Raw genomic sequence first — 19546 nt, forward strand, 5'->3', positions numbered from 1 at the left:
TCTAATGGCAGTGAAATGTTGTTAACGGTTAACGTCTCTATCATGAATATTGTACAAAGCACTCAAACCGACATTATTAAAACCATTAAAATAAAACCGAAGTGTAGCAAAACGCGTAGGTAGAGCGACCCTGACAATGACCGCTCGTTGCTAAGAAATAAAAAACAAAAGATGCCTTTAATAGCAAGCAAAGGAAACGCACTCATCCTGACAATTGACTGACGGGATAATTCGACAACTGTTCCTACTTTCACGGCACAATTAACATAAAACAGGAAGCGTGGAACGGAGCGCGTATCGGAAACGCGAAAACAAACACCGGCACTTAGTGTTTAGCGAAAAAAAAAACAAACGCACTCTCGAGCGTCATTCGTATTATTATTAGCGGCAGTGCATATAAACAAGGTTACAGCTAAACGTCGCCCCCGGCGTATCGATGCGTCCGCGGGCCCGTACTTTGGCGCTTTTAAAAAGCCAACCCGTCCGGCAAGAAAGGGACGGCGTGCGAGCACGTGGGAAGTGAATTCCGAACGCACGCACCCCCTCCCCGCCGGCCCCGCGCGCCGCCCCGCGCCCCCCGGCTCCTTGCGCCGCGCAAGCCAGTCGCGCGCCGACCGCCGCACCGGCAACATCGCCACCAAGGCCCGTCGCTGTGTGTCAAGCACCCGCCCTGACGTTGTGTGAACGCATATATAGTGTTTTGTTTAGTGTGTGAGACAGCCTGTGAGCGGTTACTTAACGTGTACGTTGTGATTTTTTGTTGTTGTCTTGTGTGCACTATGAGGTTGTACGCTACGTTATGAATGGTCTTGATCGCTGCTTCTTCGATCAACGTAAGTTTGTATTGTTTTATCGTTGGATTTTGTGTGAGGCGCGAATGTAGGACCGGTGGTGGCCGCGCGCCCTGTGCCACTGTAATGGGCTGCGTTTTGCGGTCGCGCTGATATTTTCACCCGTTGCGGTGATTGTCTCAGTTATCAAAATGTTAATTTTGTTTTTGTTGTACAACAGCGCCAGATTAGGTTACGGTCGGAGCGCACTCGACTTGTTTATAGAGTTGTAAAGTTTGCGAGATTAGTTTAAACTGTTGTAGCTGCGGTGAATAAGTTACGGAATTGCTGAAAATTTTCATGAACGTTAAAGATTGTTTCATGTGTTAATTAGAATTGCAGGAATGACTGTTACAATTCTAAGCACAAATAGTTCCAAGGTTTGAGAAACTCTGTCGTGACTGAAAACAATTCACACTGAATTGTAAATTTTACGAAGTTGCAGGATAAGTTTTATAAAATTTAATTTCAAATGAATAATTACATAATATAGCTATAAAAAAATCATAAGGTCAAAAGGTACTTGACTCTACATTTTCAGACATCGCTGCTCTACATGTTTGAAAATGAACGTTTAATCTCATTTCCTATTAACAATCTTATAAGAGATGCAATTCTTTACAAATTTAAGAATTCAAATTAATGGATTTCATGTTATTTGTGTTTTCGTAAAGTATAAACGATTGAAGATTGTTCAAAATTGTTTTGAAAATGACAATAACTTTCTTGAATAAAATTTGGATTAATTTTCAATTAGTATTTCAATTGAACTACAACTTTTAAGTCAATTAATAAATGTGGACATTTTAGGCCCGTGGTTAATAGCAGAATAATTCAAGACTGATGTGACCTTAACACAAAATTTTATTACACCAAAGCAGTGTCCAAAATAGTTTCACACGTTTATTTTTCGAAAGCCTTATACCTAGTAAACATATGTATTCTAATAAAAAAACTGTTTTAAAAACTATATAACTCTGCGGTTTTCGTAACTCGGATTTTGACTGGGCCAGGGTTGTTTTTACATCTTAATATAAAATACATTTCCACATTTTACTGAATGAGTAACATAGTTAAGATTTACAGGATTTTGCTTTTTGATAGGTCTGGTTATCCAGAGTTAGCCATAAGTAAATAGATCTTATTGGACATTGAGTAGAGATAATCCTATACTTTCATGTAATAATATTTTTCTTACTTATTTTATTATTCACAACTTAGTTACAAATTGCAAGAAATCACTGCCGTAGGATAGTCTTGTGTCGCAAATTTTTAAATGGAAATATGTTTGAACTCTACTAATTTTCTGATTCTAATAAATTAAAAACAATTATGTTATAGTGTATTACTGTTTATTTGAATATTGTAATATTTAATTGAAAATTAACAGGATTTTAATTCAGATACAAATAATTATATTTACAAAAAGGATAAGTAAGTGATTAAAGATTATTAATGATATGGACTGGAATGATCTTGTGAATTCGGGAATCATAGCAATTAGTCACTGTAAGTCTGTGATATTTAAAAAATGTTTTGTGGACACAATTTTAAGTAGTTTGTTTTTATATTTATGAAACGTATACGTGACAACGAAGGCTGCTAAGTCTTCGAAACGTCGGGAGACAATTATAACATAAAAAATCAATAAAATTCGAATAAATATGTAGTTTTATTTCAAAGTATAAAGATGTTTACGTAAGAGCTTTTACGAATTACATAATTTTGTATTTTATTAGCCTTTAATGTTGGGCAAAAACCAAAAGAACCTTCCGTAAATCGTAATCTTGCGCTGAATATTGAATAATTCAGACGAAAATATTATATCTGTAAGTTTTTAGTAATAAATTTTCATTCATAAACCAGATTTACACAAATATTAAATGTAGAGCTTATTTCTATAAGATTCAGTAAACCGATTAGTGATGTTTTAATTAAAATTTGAAGGATTGCAATTCATTAGCATTAATATTTTCTACCATTCTAGAATTTAGATTTAGAGCTTATGTTTTTATTTCGGGTAAAATATATTTTATGAAAACATTAAAAGGTAATAAAAATTATTGAAATTAATATAGATAAATGTATGTATATATTTTAACACTAGTGGAACCTCATAGGTGCACTGCTTTCGGACGAAAAAAATATAATTTTTCCGTTTGTAAATTATGGTAGACTAGTTTTTGCTCGCGGCTTTGCTCGCGTGAAAGAGTTTTCCAAGAAATTTTTTTTCCGACTTATTTGATATATATCGTTATATTATGATCAAATTACACAAAATCATTATAAAATGTAGCCTATGTGGCATGTATAACAAATATTATGGTAAAGTTTTATCCAAATCCGTTCTGTAGTTTTTTCGTGAAAGAAAAACAAACATAATACATACATCCATCCTTACAAACTTACGCATTTATAATATTAATAGATTGAGTTATCAACAAATCTTGTCGAAACTATATTGAATGAAATAGCCATGTATTGTATGCAGTACTAGAACATAGAGCATCATCTCATCATCATCATCATCAACATCATTGAACTATAACACTCATCTTATAAAATTAGAAGTAGCAAACAGGACAGGATTACTATATTAACAATGCAACCCGAGCTGGTTACTTCGGTCTGTACCTTGTTTTCATTATAAATTTTATCCCTAATTTAAAATGTCCATACTTATATAAGTAATTTAATTCTTTAGAAATAATAATAATTATTCTTATACATTGTTTTGACGTATCATATGTGCAACTTTGTTCGCCTACGTGATATATAAAGTATTTTATTTTTTTATTTTTATACTATACTTTGAAGATAACCGGTGATTCTAACTAGTGTTTGGATTATTTTTCCAAAGATAACTACCATCGTACAACGGCCGGGATAAATTGACGATGATTCGTTCAATTACCGCTAAACGGTCGGTCCGACTCGGTCAGGAGTGAATGATTTGTTACGAAATCATTCCTTTTAATGAATTTCGAATGACGGGTCTGTCAAAACATTTTATGGTTTTTTGTGAGATCTTGATTAGTGTTGTGGAAGGTTGAAAGAGTGAATGGATTGAATAATTTCGTAATTATTTGTTTTATACAGTTATTAAGTATTTCACGGTTCACGGTTTTAAATTTTAAATAGGTTTTGTAGAGATTTGATGTAAGTGAGTTGAATGTCCTTCAACATAGTAAAATTTGTGATATCGGTATATAGGACTAATATATTTATAGTGTTGACCCCAAATTAAGATGCAACTCTCGGACGAAGTCTATCCTATATCGATATGGCCTTTGGCTCGGTCGGCTTATCGACACTTCACTATAAAAGCTTTCTATATGTACAGCATTAAAAATATTGATTTCGATCTCCACTAATATTTTATAATTTTTTAAAATATACTCTACAACTACGTAAATAATTCACAAAATCCTCTATAAGAAGATTATTACTCCATTTCTAAGTAACACAAGCTCTCTTGTACTTTGATTTAATTACTTTTCTTCCGAGAATTTATGCGTGAAGTCATGAGTAGGAGCCAGTACACTTGGATGAGCGCAAAATATATCAAAATATTTGATACCAATTAGTATGATTCACGTTTGAACATCGTTGTGACGGATTTAGAGTCCTTCATTAGTGTTTGTGATTTAACGATTATATAAACAAATATTTTGGTGATTTCATAATGTATTTGTTTATTGATTCATACTTGTACCATGAGGAAAGACTTGTAGAGATTGTACTAATGGGATAAAATTATATACTACTGGATACAATGATATATTTTAACCATATATTTTTATTGATGTCCAAGTCGAAAATTTTACTACTGGTCATAGAAAAAATGCTGTTGTTCGACAAATTAGGGCATGTTTACTTATTATTTTTGGTTTATTCAAAGTATTCGTATATCTGTCTTTATTTTTTACGTGATGAACAAGTTTGAATTTAATTCAAACTCACGGTTATTCAGTTATGTAAATAAACAAGTGTTGCAATCCATTGATGACAATAAAACTTTTTTACAATACTTTACCGGTTTTCCACATCTCAATAGAATTATTGAATAAATATCTGATTATCATAAAAAGGGTATAAAATGAACCCAATTCACATAACAAAAGGGGTTTGTATAATCTACTCTACTTTTTTACCTCTTATAGCAGTTAATATGACTTCACAACGAAATAGAACAAAAAATGAACTATTGAAATAACATTTAACCTATAAAAAGGCAACAAATCACACGGCCAACACGTTGGTGTTAAACAAACATAAATCACCAAATATTGGTGGCAAATAATAAAAAAACCGACTATCCGGCTCGACGGACCACCCGCGAGTGCGACCCGAACCATATTATACTATCAAAGAAACATCGCACCGCCCTTATGTATTCACTTTTAAAAGAAATTTACATGCGTTGGTATTCGTTTTGTCAAACTTGTTACTGGTTTGTTCCTAGAGTGGAGAAAGTTTTGAAATATATTTCAATGTAATACAGATGAAGAGAAGAGCACAATCTGTAAAATATTTGTTATTGTATTGCGAAAAACTCTTTCCTTTAAAGAAGGTTAATCAAATCTATCTAGAACTAAGAAGAAAATTTTCACTATACAAATTCAGACTTAATAATAAATATGGTAGAGTTCATCTTCCAGTCAGATTTCTCTGAGCATGAATGGAGTAGCTCGCCCGTGCGTAACTTGTAGCAAACCGACGTAAATAGAATTGTTATTGCATTTCATGCTGTTAGTAATATTGTTGAGATCAAAATAGTTTATATTTTTAACATCGCAATCACGCCCACTATTCCTCCGGCATTAAGGGTCATATTTCTTGTTGACCTATATTTATAACATAGTTTTATTCCAAAATACAAACAATACTGTTTACTGTTTACACGATCATATTTCTTTAAATACAGTGTTTAATTTTATAAAACAGCAGTAACCCATTTTATTTTTAGTGTACGTATTTATTAAGGACCAAGTACTGCATCGGTGGCGTAGTTGTTACGGTACGACTGAAGTGCTAAAGTCTCGGATTCGATTCCCGGAGCGAGATCTGGAATTTGTGCCCGTAATGGCGGTAGGCTCGCCCCCTATTACATGAGATAAAATACAGTGGAAAGTGCGTGCACAAGTTGCGCCTCTTACAGCTATTAAGTTAAGGCGTGAGTGAATATGTAACAATCAACTAAAATAACAAAATACGTTTTTCGGTATATTAACAAAATTATTTGCTTGCATTTCTTTTATAACTTTTAGAGCAAAGTATTTTTAGTAAACGGCAATTCTAAACTGAATCCCCAAATACTATTCATTAAAAATCATATATTTTTTGTCGTCAGCTAAATAATAAAATAAACGAGAAAGCGCGCAGTTCCCGTACATTTAAGTTGCAGCATCATCGTCGCATTGTACGCGTTATGTTGGACCATGTTTATTGATCGCATTGTTCGACTACTGTCGGTAAATAATTTCTATTATGTACTTGCTAATGTAATATGTTAAGTGGTTATTCATTGATGAAAGTTATTATAGTTTTTATAGACTACCTCGGTGGTATAGTTGTATTACAATACGACTCCAATGCTGAGGACGCGGGTTCGCTTCCCGCGTCGGGCAGTGATTTGGATTTTTATACTCAGTATTAGTGCGGAGTTTGGAATTTGTGTATAGTGATAGACTCGCCCCCTATCACATCATGGGATGGAATACGTACGGCGAAAAGTGCATGCAATGGTTACACTTCTGCCTACAGCTTTGGGGAACAAAGATGTGACTGTACATGTATTCTGTTAATGTATATATTTGTGAATGAATGAGAATTGCAAGGTCCTACGTTCGATTTTAGTAAATTAAATTAGTGTGATAAGAAAATATTATTTCTAGAGACAAGTAAAAAATGTTGTTATTGTTAGTTTCTCAATCAACTTGACGCAATAGTTTAAAAATTCTTCCTAACCACTGCAAAGATTAGTAAAACTAATTCCTCTATCATTATGAATGAATTTCCTTTAAATAACCATTTCTAAAATTCTCTTTAAGAATTCATTTCACATAACCAGATGTAAACGTTACTTGAGAGCCGCATAAAAGCTCTGTTTCATTTAATTCCTTATTACTGCATTAATAATATAGCTTCTAAGCGCACCAAGACTTAAATGTGTCATTCTGGCACAGTTTTTCCTCAGTTTAAACGAAAAATTAATTATTCTCCAACTTATTTCGCATTATGAACTCCGTCGACAGAACTCGGCAAAACTTCAATGACAATCATTTTAAAATTTAAATTCCAGTAGTGTCTTGCATTTTGTGTGACGTAAAAATATTTAGTAGATATCTAGGAGTCCAAGCTGTGAATCAAATATGTAACGGTTAGGACTGATTTTCACTTGCTTCTTTTTTTAAATCCATAATTGACATGTCTGTGAATTTAAAAATATTGTCTATGATCGATTTTTGAAAAAAGACCGCATCAGATATATTCCGCATATGATAAAAATCATATTTTGTATAATTTACCTAATCGATTTTTGTAATTTCAACACTTTCAAAAAGGGAAGAGATCATGAATCGTTTGTTTGTATAGTTTTATGCATACATAAGTTCTCGCTTAGGGCCTGGAAGGGTTAGGCAATGGTGTATGTAGTGCCACCATATTTTGCTGCCTTTTGAATAAATTCAGAGGCCCTTCGCTATATTTTTTTTATAAGTCCAATAGACCTAACATTATTACAGATTATCTAGAGGACATCGAACTTCGAAATTTCTTTTCTGATTTACGATATGCGACTAAACCAATGGAGCGTTAAAATAAATAAATATATTTTAGTGTTATAGATTACATCGCCTGTAAATATCTTGTAACAAATAATGCGTGAAATTAAATTTTACCTTCACCCTATGACACGCAATGGGTGAGCAGATGTATATCTCACCTTGAACTATGACATTTCGGACGACCACCTGAATCCCCCCTGACCATGAAGGCTTCCAAAGTGTTCGAAACGTCAGGAGAAGATAATATGAAAAATACCGCGATAGAATCTTTAAAATAGTTTTATTTTAATGTCGAACATTAGCGTAAACATAAGAAATCACTATGTAATTTCTATTTACCCATATTTCTTTAAAATTCGTCTTCTTTTTGTTGGCAGACGTTTAATAAAAACAATAATTTCATTGTTTACTTAAAGTTTCAAACAACAAAATGACATGATAATAGTAATTTTCGTTTCGAACTTTGAACCTTCGAGCATAGTTGAAACCAACAGTCCCAAGCCCAAAACTCCGCTCCAATCATTCAATTCCTTTCATTAAACCCGAACGGCGTCACGTTTGAAGACGTCCATGCATAGAATCTTAACCGTTCCCCTAAGTTTCCGGTTAATTTAACCCGAGGTCTCACGTGTACAAACAAAGTTCTCAGAAAAACAATGTCATCTGGGGCTCAACGAAGTATCTTTTAATAACATGTATTTAGAACTTGTAACTTGCATCGCTGTGTACAATTATTCTAGGAAAGTCCAAAGATATGTGTTTTTTTGAAAAAAAAAGGATCTTATAATTATTTTTCAAGACTTCTAAAGGGATCTTATTGTGTAATAATTAAGCATATATTATCATGTATAACAAGGTTTCTGTTAGATTTTTTTGTACAGCAAATAATTGTAAAGATTAGCGTATTCAAATGTATAATTTCAATTTCCATTGACTAAAAAATTATATACAGTGTCGTAAGTAAATTCTTGTAGCTACAGCGGTTATGGTAGCTACCATGTTCTGTCTCAAAAAGCCACCCTTCACATATAATGACATAAATTGTTGTTCACTACATTTCTTCAACCCATGTCGACTGTAAATTTTTCGATAATTACACAACAGGGCCCCCTCCCACCTACTTTCCCCTGAATGGTGTAATTAAGGGCTCAGGTATTCGGATAAAAAACAATTGAAAATTTTATAGTGGACTATAAAATTGTTATAGCTTTGATACAAACACGTTGTATTTGGTGTCTCATTGTTACGATCATTAAATGTACAAATTGGTTTTTAAATCAATCACTATATTGTGTTGTGAGACCGCAAGGACCTGAGTTTGATTTCTGGCAGGGGCAGTCATTTGTAAATAAATTATAATGGATGGAATTTGTGGCAAACAGACTAGCCATAATTCTAGAACAAATAGGTGTTCCAATAATCTCTGTCTATCCCTTCGAAATATACGTGTGATCATATAGAAGTATGGGTTTTATAATAGTTAACGTTCGGTACGCGTTTAGGGCGTTTTGGGTTCTATTCCCGTTCAATTTAAATATAGATTGTCGAGTTTTGAAATTCGGCAGCCGTTGGAAGACGTTTCGTGGTGTTCCGAAAGATTATTAGTTTTATGGTACCATGTTGTCCGGGATTGGAATTTTTCCTCGAGTAGACAATATATTACATCTTAGAATGTTAATAACTTTGCGAGATTTAAATTAAGAACTAGAAATCGAACTCAGAATATCTAATATTACAATCCAAGTCTATCACTCAGTCAATTAATACCGATCTGGGAATCTTAAAACCTTACCGTTCACAGAGCATGTTGACCACTACGGTGAAGAAACATTGAGTTCACTACGGTGTTCATCCGCAAAGTCAAAGTTACAATATCTACATACATTTTACAATTATACAACTTTTTAAGTGTTTAGCTGTTGTTAGTCCGATCTACGCAGAATACCTAATACCTACATATTACTATACTGATATAAGCTGAATATATACAATACTGTAAACCTTACTATGTAACGCTATACACTATGTTTGAAGCTCGTTCGTTCCACCATACATAATTAAATCGTGGCCTAATTAAGTGATGCCGATGGGCCGCTAATAACTGATAATTATACCGTGAAATTTAGCTTCGGCTTTAACCAAATTGATAGTTTCCCGCGTTCTGTAGGGAAAGGCGTGTAGGAATATATTTAAGCAGTTTTTTGACAATTAAAATTTTTGGAGCTATATTTTTAATAATGTCGACTGACGAGAGATGTTACCTCTGCAATCGACACAATTATGCCGACCTGATGGAACTGGATATACACAGGCTGATCCCGGAACGCGACACGTTTATATGAGCCACTATGGCGTGTTTTAACACTTTGTGTACGGTAGACTTTATCCGGGCTGATATAAAATATATCCTACCACCAGCACTACAGCTATATAATAATACCAGCTTCGTATTATATACTGTTCACTGTTGAGCACGGGCGTCTACTACTGAGAAAGTTTAGGTCTTAGTCCATCACGATGACCTAGTGCGAGTGGCCAAGTGAAACCATTCAAGTAAAATTTAAATATTGTTTAAAGAAATGACAGTAAGAACAAACGACAATAGTAATATAAAAATATTTATTGATTTATTTATTTTGAGAGTTTACAACAGAAAACACACATTACATTATTCACATATTGCAGTATAACGGCAAAAGATAGCTGTGTTTCTCTACTTACAGTAAACTACAGCATGCATAGTATTATATTTAGAGTATTGTTTTAGTACAAAAAGGGTCCTTTTTGCCAGCAAAGTAAGTGTAGTCTGAATATAATCGTGGCAGTCGAAGTCCTAATGACAAAAGTACGTCATCATAGCCAAAAGAGATTATACTTCTGTATTGTTGTTTTCAATTTTAAACTTTTTTTTTCCGTTGGAATAATACCAGCCTGTACCTCCAATAGATTTAAAAATATTCAAATTGTGGTTCATTTTAAGTCGTCTTATGAAAACTATAGACAGTATCGCAATGTAGAGTCAATGTAACCCACGGGGTCGGCATCTGTGAAGATAAACGCAATTGGGCACACATCAATCATCGGGATCAGCTTGATAATGGGCACAACATGTGTTAGTTCCTTGTACACGTGGGTCTCAGCGGGTTGCGAACATAGCACTCAAAACATTCCCAATATAATAATTTTATTGAGATATTAACAAATTTATAAGGTTTCAACTAAGGTTTGAAATGTTTCGACCCGATAATTATTAGGTTACTAGTTTTGCCTTCGGCTCTGCCCGTGGGAATAAGTTTTCGCGGGATAAACAGTAGCCCATTATATCGCAGGAGTAATGTAACTTTTTATAAGTGACGTTTTCAAAATAGGTTTAGTAGTTCCTGAGTTTAGCGCGTTTAAACAAAGAATCTCTTTAGGTTTATATACTAGTATATAGACATATTTTAGCTATAAAAAAATCGTGAACCAATGTTACTTACCAACAAGTAATCAAGTGACCAATACGCAAGAGATGGTAAATTTTTGTAAGTAATTATTGCAATATGACTATATATTTTTTTAATGGTAATACATTTTAACTTATAGATGAATCATAAACTCTAAAGACTACAAGCATTACTCATATTAAGCCCATGTTTATAAAAATATATCCTAAATTAAAAAATGAAACCTACTGTTGCCAATTACACCCAATTTGGTTGATTCCTTCCCGGAATCTTCGATTGTCATTGTAATGTAAACATAGGCTTGGACGAACCACACCACGGCAATGTGTGTGACGTACAATTTTTCAATTTTCCGCCACAACAAACACGATGAATGGGTGTTATCATACACGACGGCTTTTTGTTGTATTGATTGATGTATGAATGGCTATGAATTATTGTGATGACATATTAGATTTTAAATTTGATTGTTTTCACATATAACCTCACGCCTGGCTTCTCATCAAAGTAGGCAGTGGTGCAAATATGTGTACTCTTGAATCGACAAACTTTTAGGCCCTTATTAGGGACGTAAATTATTAATAAATTGCATATGGTACCTATCTGCAATTAATAAATTAAACAACAAATTTTATCAAAATCGATTCAGCAATAAACTTAATACTCGACTTGAATTAGCACGAAAATTAGGCTGTCTAGATAATAAATTGTCTCGAATACCAGTGTGTCCTAGTTCATAGATTAAAAAAAGTCTTATTTACGACTTCAATTCTGTAATTGGAATCCACGCTCTGTCACACAATTTGGGAATAGAATACACGAACAGAATATTAGTTAGGCAAAAATCATGCTCTATAAAACCGTATATTGCGGAATATTTTATACATCTTATCATAAAAAAAAATAGTAAAGAAACTAATAAACAGAATATAGTGGTTTTATTCCGTGTTTGAGACGGAAATACCATATTTTTCAACACGGCAGCCATGCCTCAGACCATAATATCTACAAAAACCTACAATAGATTTTCACATACTCTCATAAGTTTTTTTTTCTCATATAATTTAATAGCCAATAACTATTTTGAAAATTAGTTTTTTTTTGCCTCCGCTGTAATAACATCTTTGTTCGAAACGCGACGGTTTCTTTGTGGATTTGTCACGGATGCATCAATGGATTGGGCTGTGATGGGACGGACCCGGTTATTTATATGGGGCTATAAAGTAAATTGTATTTTATAGTATCGATAGAAAATATAAATTTCAAACAAGAACATTTTAATTAAATCCAAATTATTGTCAATAATTAAGTAAATATGTAATTCGTTTGTTTAATTTTAAATATTATTTGCCACTAGAGACAATCGATATATAATTATGTTTATTAAATAAAAATCACACCCAAAAATGTCGTAATATGTAAGAAACGTTTTGATTAATCTGCTATCCAATAATAATAATATTATTATAATTAAATTCACATAAAAAATAATAACGCAAACATTACTTCAATATATACATGACAGAAAAATAATTACTTCTCTTTTACATGTGAAATCGTGGGCCCCATATTCGAATACCTTAATACATCCATACACGAGGAGTGTAAAAAAAGGATTTGGAAATGAATGGGACGAGTATGTATGGTCACGCAATAGTCCCATACAAAAGCTCACAACGCCACCGCTAGCGACATCTGTTGACGTGTGACGGAACTGTCGCTGGCGTACTCTACTATATTGTGAGCATGACCTATATTTCATTCGGGTAAGTAACTGTATCTGATATTAGAAATAAAAAATAATGAGATATCTGTTGTCAATCACCATTGTTATGACAGGGTAAAATTTATAAATATATATAAAAATGATACATGTTTAACTAAAATCGATTTATATTGTCATTCTATTTCTATGATTCAAACATTTGCTGGTGGTAGGATATTTTATATCCGCCAGAATAGCGAATACCGTACACAAGGTGTTAAAACCCGCCATAGTGGCCCACGTAAGTGTCGCGTCCCAGGCTCAGCCTGAGTATATCCAGTTCCAACAGGCCGGCATAATTGTGTCGACTATCAAAGTGTAATTATCTCTCGTCAGTCGACATTCTATTGGACCCATTCCACTTACCATAAGGTGCAGTGGGAGCTCTATCTCGTGCCCCTATAAAAAAAAATATTATAGAGCTCTATATTCCCACTATGCTATCATTGGACTGAATAATATAAATTTCTAAACGCGGTCTAGATTTTTAAAATTTACCCATTCAAAGACTAAAGCATAATTAGTTTACAGTCGACTGCCTTCGCTATTTACTGCGACCGTGGTTTGAGAATGTCTTAATTTAATTTGTTCCATTGTTAATGAAGCAACGGTTACGCAATAATCTGATAAATTTTCATATTTCTTAATGCGAATTATAATCTTGATTTTGATGACCTGGTTGGCTTGGTAGTAATTTTGTAAGCTAGAATTGTTATTTTGAAATGTCATATAAATTACGAAAAAGAAAAAAATACATACATAAATCTGGCCTGGCTATATTGGGTAAATGGGGACAATGTAGATCAAATATAACAAAACAAGAAATATTTAAAAGCGCTTATATCTATCCAACCAACCTGGCTGTATTAGGTAAATATGCACAATGTATATCAAATATAACAAAACAGGAAATATTTAACAATGTATTAAAATTATATCTAACCGACCAAAATAACAAGTTACCTTTACTCAACTTTAATAAAAAACTTTGCATTTAAATTAATAAATTTAGTTAGCATCAAGGATTATAATGCTCAAAAAAACTACGATCCGTTTGGTTATATTCAATATAGTAATACAAATATCACCAAAAGGAACGTTGTTGCTTAATTTTTATGTCGTTTTTAGGATGAACGCGTATTTATGTCATCTGATTATAATAGATCAAAATGTTGTAAAACATCCCAGTACCAGAGAAATTGTTGATTAACTCACAGTATTCATAGTTTAGGTTTGTTGAAATTTGTTTACTATTAAGACAAATTCTGGGAAGCAATTAAACAGAGATACGTTGTTTCCTTGTTAATGACAACTAGCGATAAGGTAGTTCGTTCCCACTGCATTCTTTTAGAATGATTGCGGTGTTTTGTTCGTAGTTTTAAATTATGTAAATAATGCAGTTATTTTCTAAAGTAAAAGTTACGGCATAAGGAATCTATTTGTACGTATTCTTGAACTCTTAAATCAAGTTTAATACAGTTAATGATTTCTTTTGTTTGCTAATATTAGACACAAAATAAAACTATTTTTGGGATTTTATTGCGGTTTTTGTATAATAATTTTGAGCCCCGTGACTACGAAGGCTGCAGTCTTCGAAACGTCGGGACAAAATTATGATACACATACCTCGATAAAATCTGAAAAATAGTTTTATTTTAATGTTTAATACGGCTTTAATTGATTAAAATGTCCATTCGAATAATTATATTTATCGAACCATAAATTAAATTCACTCTAGAACTGGTGTTACTCTTAATACAAAATGCTTACTGCATGGCCAGAATAAAAAAAATCTTTGAATGTGGATTATAATTAAATATATATTTCCATTATTCCTAAACCCGTTTTAATTACACAAAACCCTTATTTTGACGATGTTACTGGAATTAAACTAAAACATATTTGATTTTAATTTAAATTTAACTAATTGCATGTCATTATAGCGTCAATGTATTAATGAGTTTGTTTGAAAACATGAAATACATCACTCATTATCAGGTTTGATCAAAATAATGGGATTTATTTTAGGGTTTCTTCTGTGGTTTCATGGATTTGATGTTTACTCACAACTGTAAAATTACGTAAACAACAAATTGCATTTGTTTTTATTATATTCATAATGTAATTACATACTCACGCCTTTTATGCCCGAAGCGGTAGGCAGAGACGAAGGCACCCACTTCCCGTCCCATGGTGTTCCTATCACAGTATCAAGCACAAATTCCAGATTCCAGTGTGATCCCGAGTAGCAGAACCTGATATCAATTTGTCCGAACCGGGAATCGAAACCCGAGACTTTAGCACTGCAATCGTACCGTAACACTACTACACCATCGATACAATCTATACAATACATCTTATCATATACAATATAGCGGCGATAGCCTAGTTGGTTGTGGAACGGACTGCTGAGACGAATGTCCGCAGGTTCAAATCCCAAGGCACACACCTCTGACTTTTCTAAAATCATGTGTGTATTCTTTGTGAATTTATCGTTCGCTTTAACGGTGAAGGAAAACATCGTGAGGAAACCTGCACATCTGAGAAGTTTTCTATAGGAATTTCGAAGGTGTGTGAAGTCCACCAATCCGCACTAGGCCAGCGTGGTGGACTAAGGCCTAATCCCTCTCAGTAATAGAGGAGGCTCGTGCTCAGCAGTGGGCAAGTATATAATACAGGGCAGATATTATATTATTATATACAATATATTATAGTAATATTTTTTTATTCGATTCACAAAACTGATGCACAATTTTACAAAAAGTTACATAATAAAAATATCGATCTTAAAACTATTTTCACAATAATTGTCATCTACTTGATGTGAATACTGCTAGCGTATATTAGGTAGATTGCAATATTATATACGGTACTTAATTGAAGATCACAGTGATACTTAGAATTACAATTAAATTAAGTATAATGAGTAGGAAGATGATTATTTTAACAGTTGCTTTAATTTATTTCTAAAGGAAGCTACCGAACTATTAAAACATTGAGATCATTGCGTATAGAATTAACTAAATAAAGCATTCTGCATATTGGCGAGTTAGAACCTAGATTTGTTCGACAAGATGGAGATGCAAACGTTTTGCGGTTGCTCAGGCGACTATTAGGACGCGGGATGCTTATATTTATTGATTGGAGTAGTTGGGGCGAGTCAATTTTACCGTGCAGTAATTTATACAAAAACATGAGATCAGATTTTTTTCGACGGGCCATGAGAGTCGTCATCTTATAATGATCAAGTCTTTCAAAGTATGAGTTTAAGAAGCGACATTTATTGTCTGAGTAACATAAATGATATAGAAATCGCTTCTGGACCAGCTCTATCGTATTAGAATATATTCTAATAGTACATAATACATCACATTGATTTTATTAATAAAGGTGTAGTGTGGTACACATAATAAAAAAATCTTATTTCTTTTTTACAAAGCCAACATCGCAGCGTATCACTAGATGGCGCTAAATTCAATTTGCATTACATGACATTTGACTTTTATTGCGTAAACAGTTGCCTCTCAACATGACTCCCATTGCTCATTGGAGTATCCCTTATAAGTGTAGAAAGTGAAGACATAACTCAGTGAGTAATATGGCATCTTCAGACGAAAACATTTCTTATTCCATAACTTGACTTACGTAAAGCAATTATAGACAATTTATTTCATTTAAAATGCGTTTAAAAGTGTGTCGCTTGTAATTTAAATGTGTCTTTATTATTAATGAAAGTAGTTAGTAAAGTTAAAGTTAGTAAAGTTGTATTGCCTATTATAATTTTTTAATGATTTATTCAATCGGATTTTTCTATCGTTCCACTACAAATTAATAGTATAAAAAAAAATTACTGAACCAAACACATTGTTTTCTAAGCCCGTTAGAACTTATTATTTTCCTGCTATCAAAAGCGACGTTCTCTAAGCATATGTCAATGGTTTAAGCAAGCATTTAAATAGCTCTACGAAGCCAATTAGTTTCGGGATTATCTAGAACAATACATTATTGAAGTCAAACCAAGTTACCATGTATGGTGGGGCTGTACGCAAGACCCTAGCGACTGTCGCCAACAAGCGACAGATACAAATGCAAGCCTTGATGTTGTAACGCATACGGTCACTTGATAAATGGTGGCCATTATTCTATACTATGTGTGCGAGCTTGTTTTAACCGACTTCGAAAAAGAGGTTATTCAATTTGTACATTTTAACTGGTCTCTCATATGTGAAAGTTCGCGTTGGCAGGTATCACCGCAATGTTTATTTCTGCCACCTAGCAGCAGTGTTTAGTCACTGTTGTGTTCCGGTTTGAAGAACATTGTAGCCAGTGTAACTAGTGGACATAATGAGGCATCACATCTCCTTGCGTGTGCACTCAGTTCTCATTATTCACTTTTAATGTATCATTTTCGTTTAATTTGCGTACAATTTGCATTTAAAAGAATATTTTTATCCAAATGACAAAACATGCAATAAAATCGCCTGATACCAAGCGCCACAAACATAAACAATCAATACAAACTTCGAAATAAAACAATGTCTTTCATAACGTAAAATATATGTAGATATTTTAAAAGCATTATAAATCGCATTACGGTCGAGATTTCTTCAATTATTCCTTCCCACGCGTGATCTACAATGGAAACGCACTGTGTGGCGCCGACCCGCAAGCAAAGATATTACTGTAAAAGGTTCGACAGTTTATCTCTTAATTGATTAGTATGTTTTATGTACTTGAAAGTACGCGAGGTGGTAGGTCCTATAATATGTTTGATTAGTTATACTTGGCAGTGATGATAGGTTTTTTTATTGCTTTGAAAGACGAGACGAGCTTGCCGTTCGCCTGATAGTAAGCGATATGACTGCACATAAACAGTACAAACACCATCGAACACCTTGAATTACAAAGTATTGTTTGATATTTCACTGCGCTCGCCATCCTCAGACATGGGATGTTAAGACTTATTATAGTATTTTGAATCTGAGATTTTTTAGAACTTCCTCCTACTACTACCTCCGCGTGCTGGTCTCTTCCTTCAGTTATATAGAATTGCTCACCAAAATATCTTTGATACATGACCGACATTTTAAAATGAAGTGACATGTAGTGCCCTAATATTCACTAAACCGAAGAATCACAATATCCCCGTTAATTAAGAACATGCATATTAACAAGCGAAATGAGCACCAATTTGCAACGCACGATAACAGCACGACCCAAATAAATTATATGGAACACGGGGTAATGTAATTTAGCTTAAAATCGCCGGACATTTTTCAACCAAATTCGCCCGGGGCCCGTTTAATACGAACGAAACGTCTGTCGTGTTATCGCGAACTACACAACTGTTCGGTAAAAAACAAGTGAGAGAAGTTTTTGGATATGTCGCGGTTATGATAAATGTTTGAGTTTTTATTGGTACTAAGCGTTTCGAGTTAATTTTGTTCTCTTTTTGATGTCACTTGTTTGGGGAATTGTGGAGGATTTTTTTGTTTCATTTGTGTTGGAGTTTTGTTTATTAAGCTTACTGTAGTGCTCAGGTCGCATAATGCGGTAATCGGAGCATTTATTTATTTATTACAAGCAACAATATACATCGATGCCTGATTAACAAGGTTTCAAACAAAAGGCTAAATGGTGTTTCAATAACGCGTCGACACAGCATGCACATACAAAATTAATAACCACAATTTAAACAATTAACTACAATCATTTCTACACTTCATGCACACAAAAAATACGATCAAAGTAACAAATATGTCACCAAAGGACTCAAACATAACAAGACAATTAACACCTAAGAATGCATAGTCTACAGTCGTCGTGGCTTTGACGACAAATTGCCACCGCCACGAATTTGGCTCATTACAGCGGTCTAATTGTCGCGACAGACTGACATACTTCGCAAAATATATTAGTAGGGTAAGGTGTCATGCACGACATCATTTAGAAGTGGTGTAATTAAGTAATATATAACTGTGCAAAAACAAACAAACGCACATGACGCATCTATCCCGAAGATGTAGGCAAAGGTGCATGGCACCCACTTTTCACCATGTGTGTTCCCTCCCATGATGTGATAGGCAAGCCTATCACGTACAAATTTCAAACAAACACAAATAATTATCAAAAATCTAAAAATTAAAACGTAGATTTTTGTTGAAAATATTCATGGATGTGTTTGGCACAATACTATCATAGGTCACGAGTATATGTTTCATTTATTAACAAAATGTCAAAGTGAGTAAAAATAACTTAATAAAGCATTTTCCGACATTATTTTTAGGGTCTGTGTCAGCCATGAACGAATAGATGGCTACGCTAGTGCGCAATTCGCAAAATTTATTGGTATTATAAAATTTTAAAAGGAATAAGTCTATCGTCGCATCTGATTAGGGTTCCAATCCCAAACAACACGTGGATATTGTTTCAATCCAAATCCTTACGGATTGGATTACGGCTGAACCCAAAACCCCACGTTCCACGACTTAATTATGAAATTATTCAAACAATTTCTCAAAAAGATTGTATCCTTAAAACTTCAACATTCTCACACGTTCCTAATCTCACAACAGACAAAAATAAAAACGCAGCAAATCTCAAACATCAATTGTAAATTCCTGAGAGAAATAGCTGCGATCTGAAGGAAACAGTAATCCGTCCTGAAATAATAACAAACCCTTAAGTCGTGCCGTAGATAAACGATGATCGGAAACA

At 33.6% G+C, this 19546-nt stretch overlaps 1 protein-coding gene across 1 annotated transcript in view; it reads left to right on the plus strand.

Annotated features, from left to right (window-relative positions):
- Positions 1 to 614: 614 nt before the first annotated feature.
- LOC115452539 (teneurin-m) overlaps positions 615 to 19546 on the plus strand; it is a 276231-nt gene continuing 257299 nt past the window's right edge. Inside the window, 1 exon segment of the mRNA XM_037441564.1 lies at positions 615 to 833. Within this exon segment, the coding sequence (XP_037297461.1) occupies positions 800 to 833 (34 nt within the window). The 5' untranslated portion in view covers positions 615 to 799.

This window comes from Manduca sexta, chromosome 22 (assembly GCF_014839805.1).
Source record: "Manduca sexta isolate Smith_Timp_Sample1 chromosome 22, JHU_Msex_v1.0, whole genome shotgun sequence".
Classification (NCBI taxonomy): Eukaryota; Metazoa; Arthropoda; class Insecta; order Lepidoptera; family Sphingidae; genus Manduca; species Manduca sexta.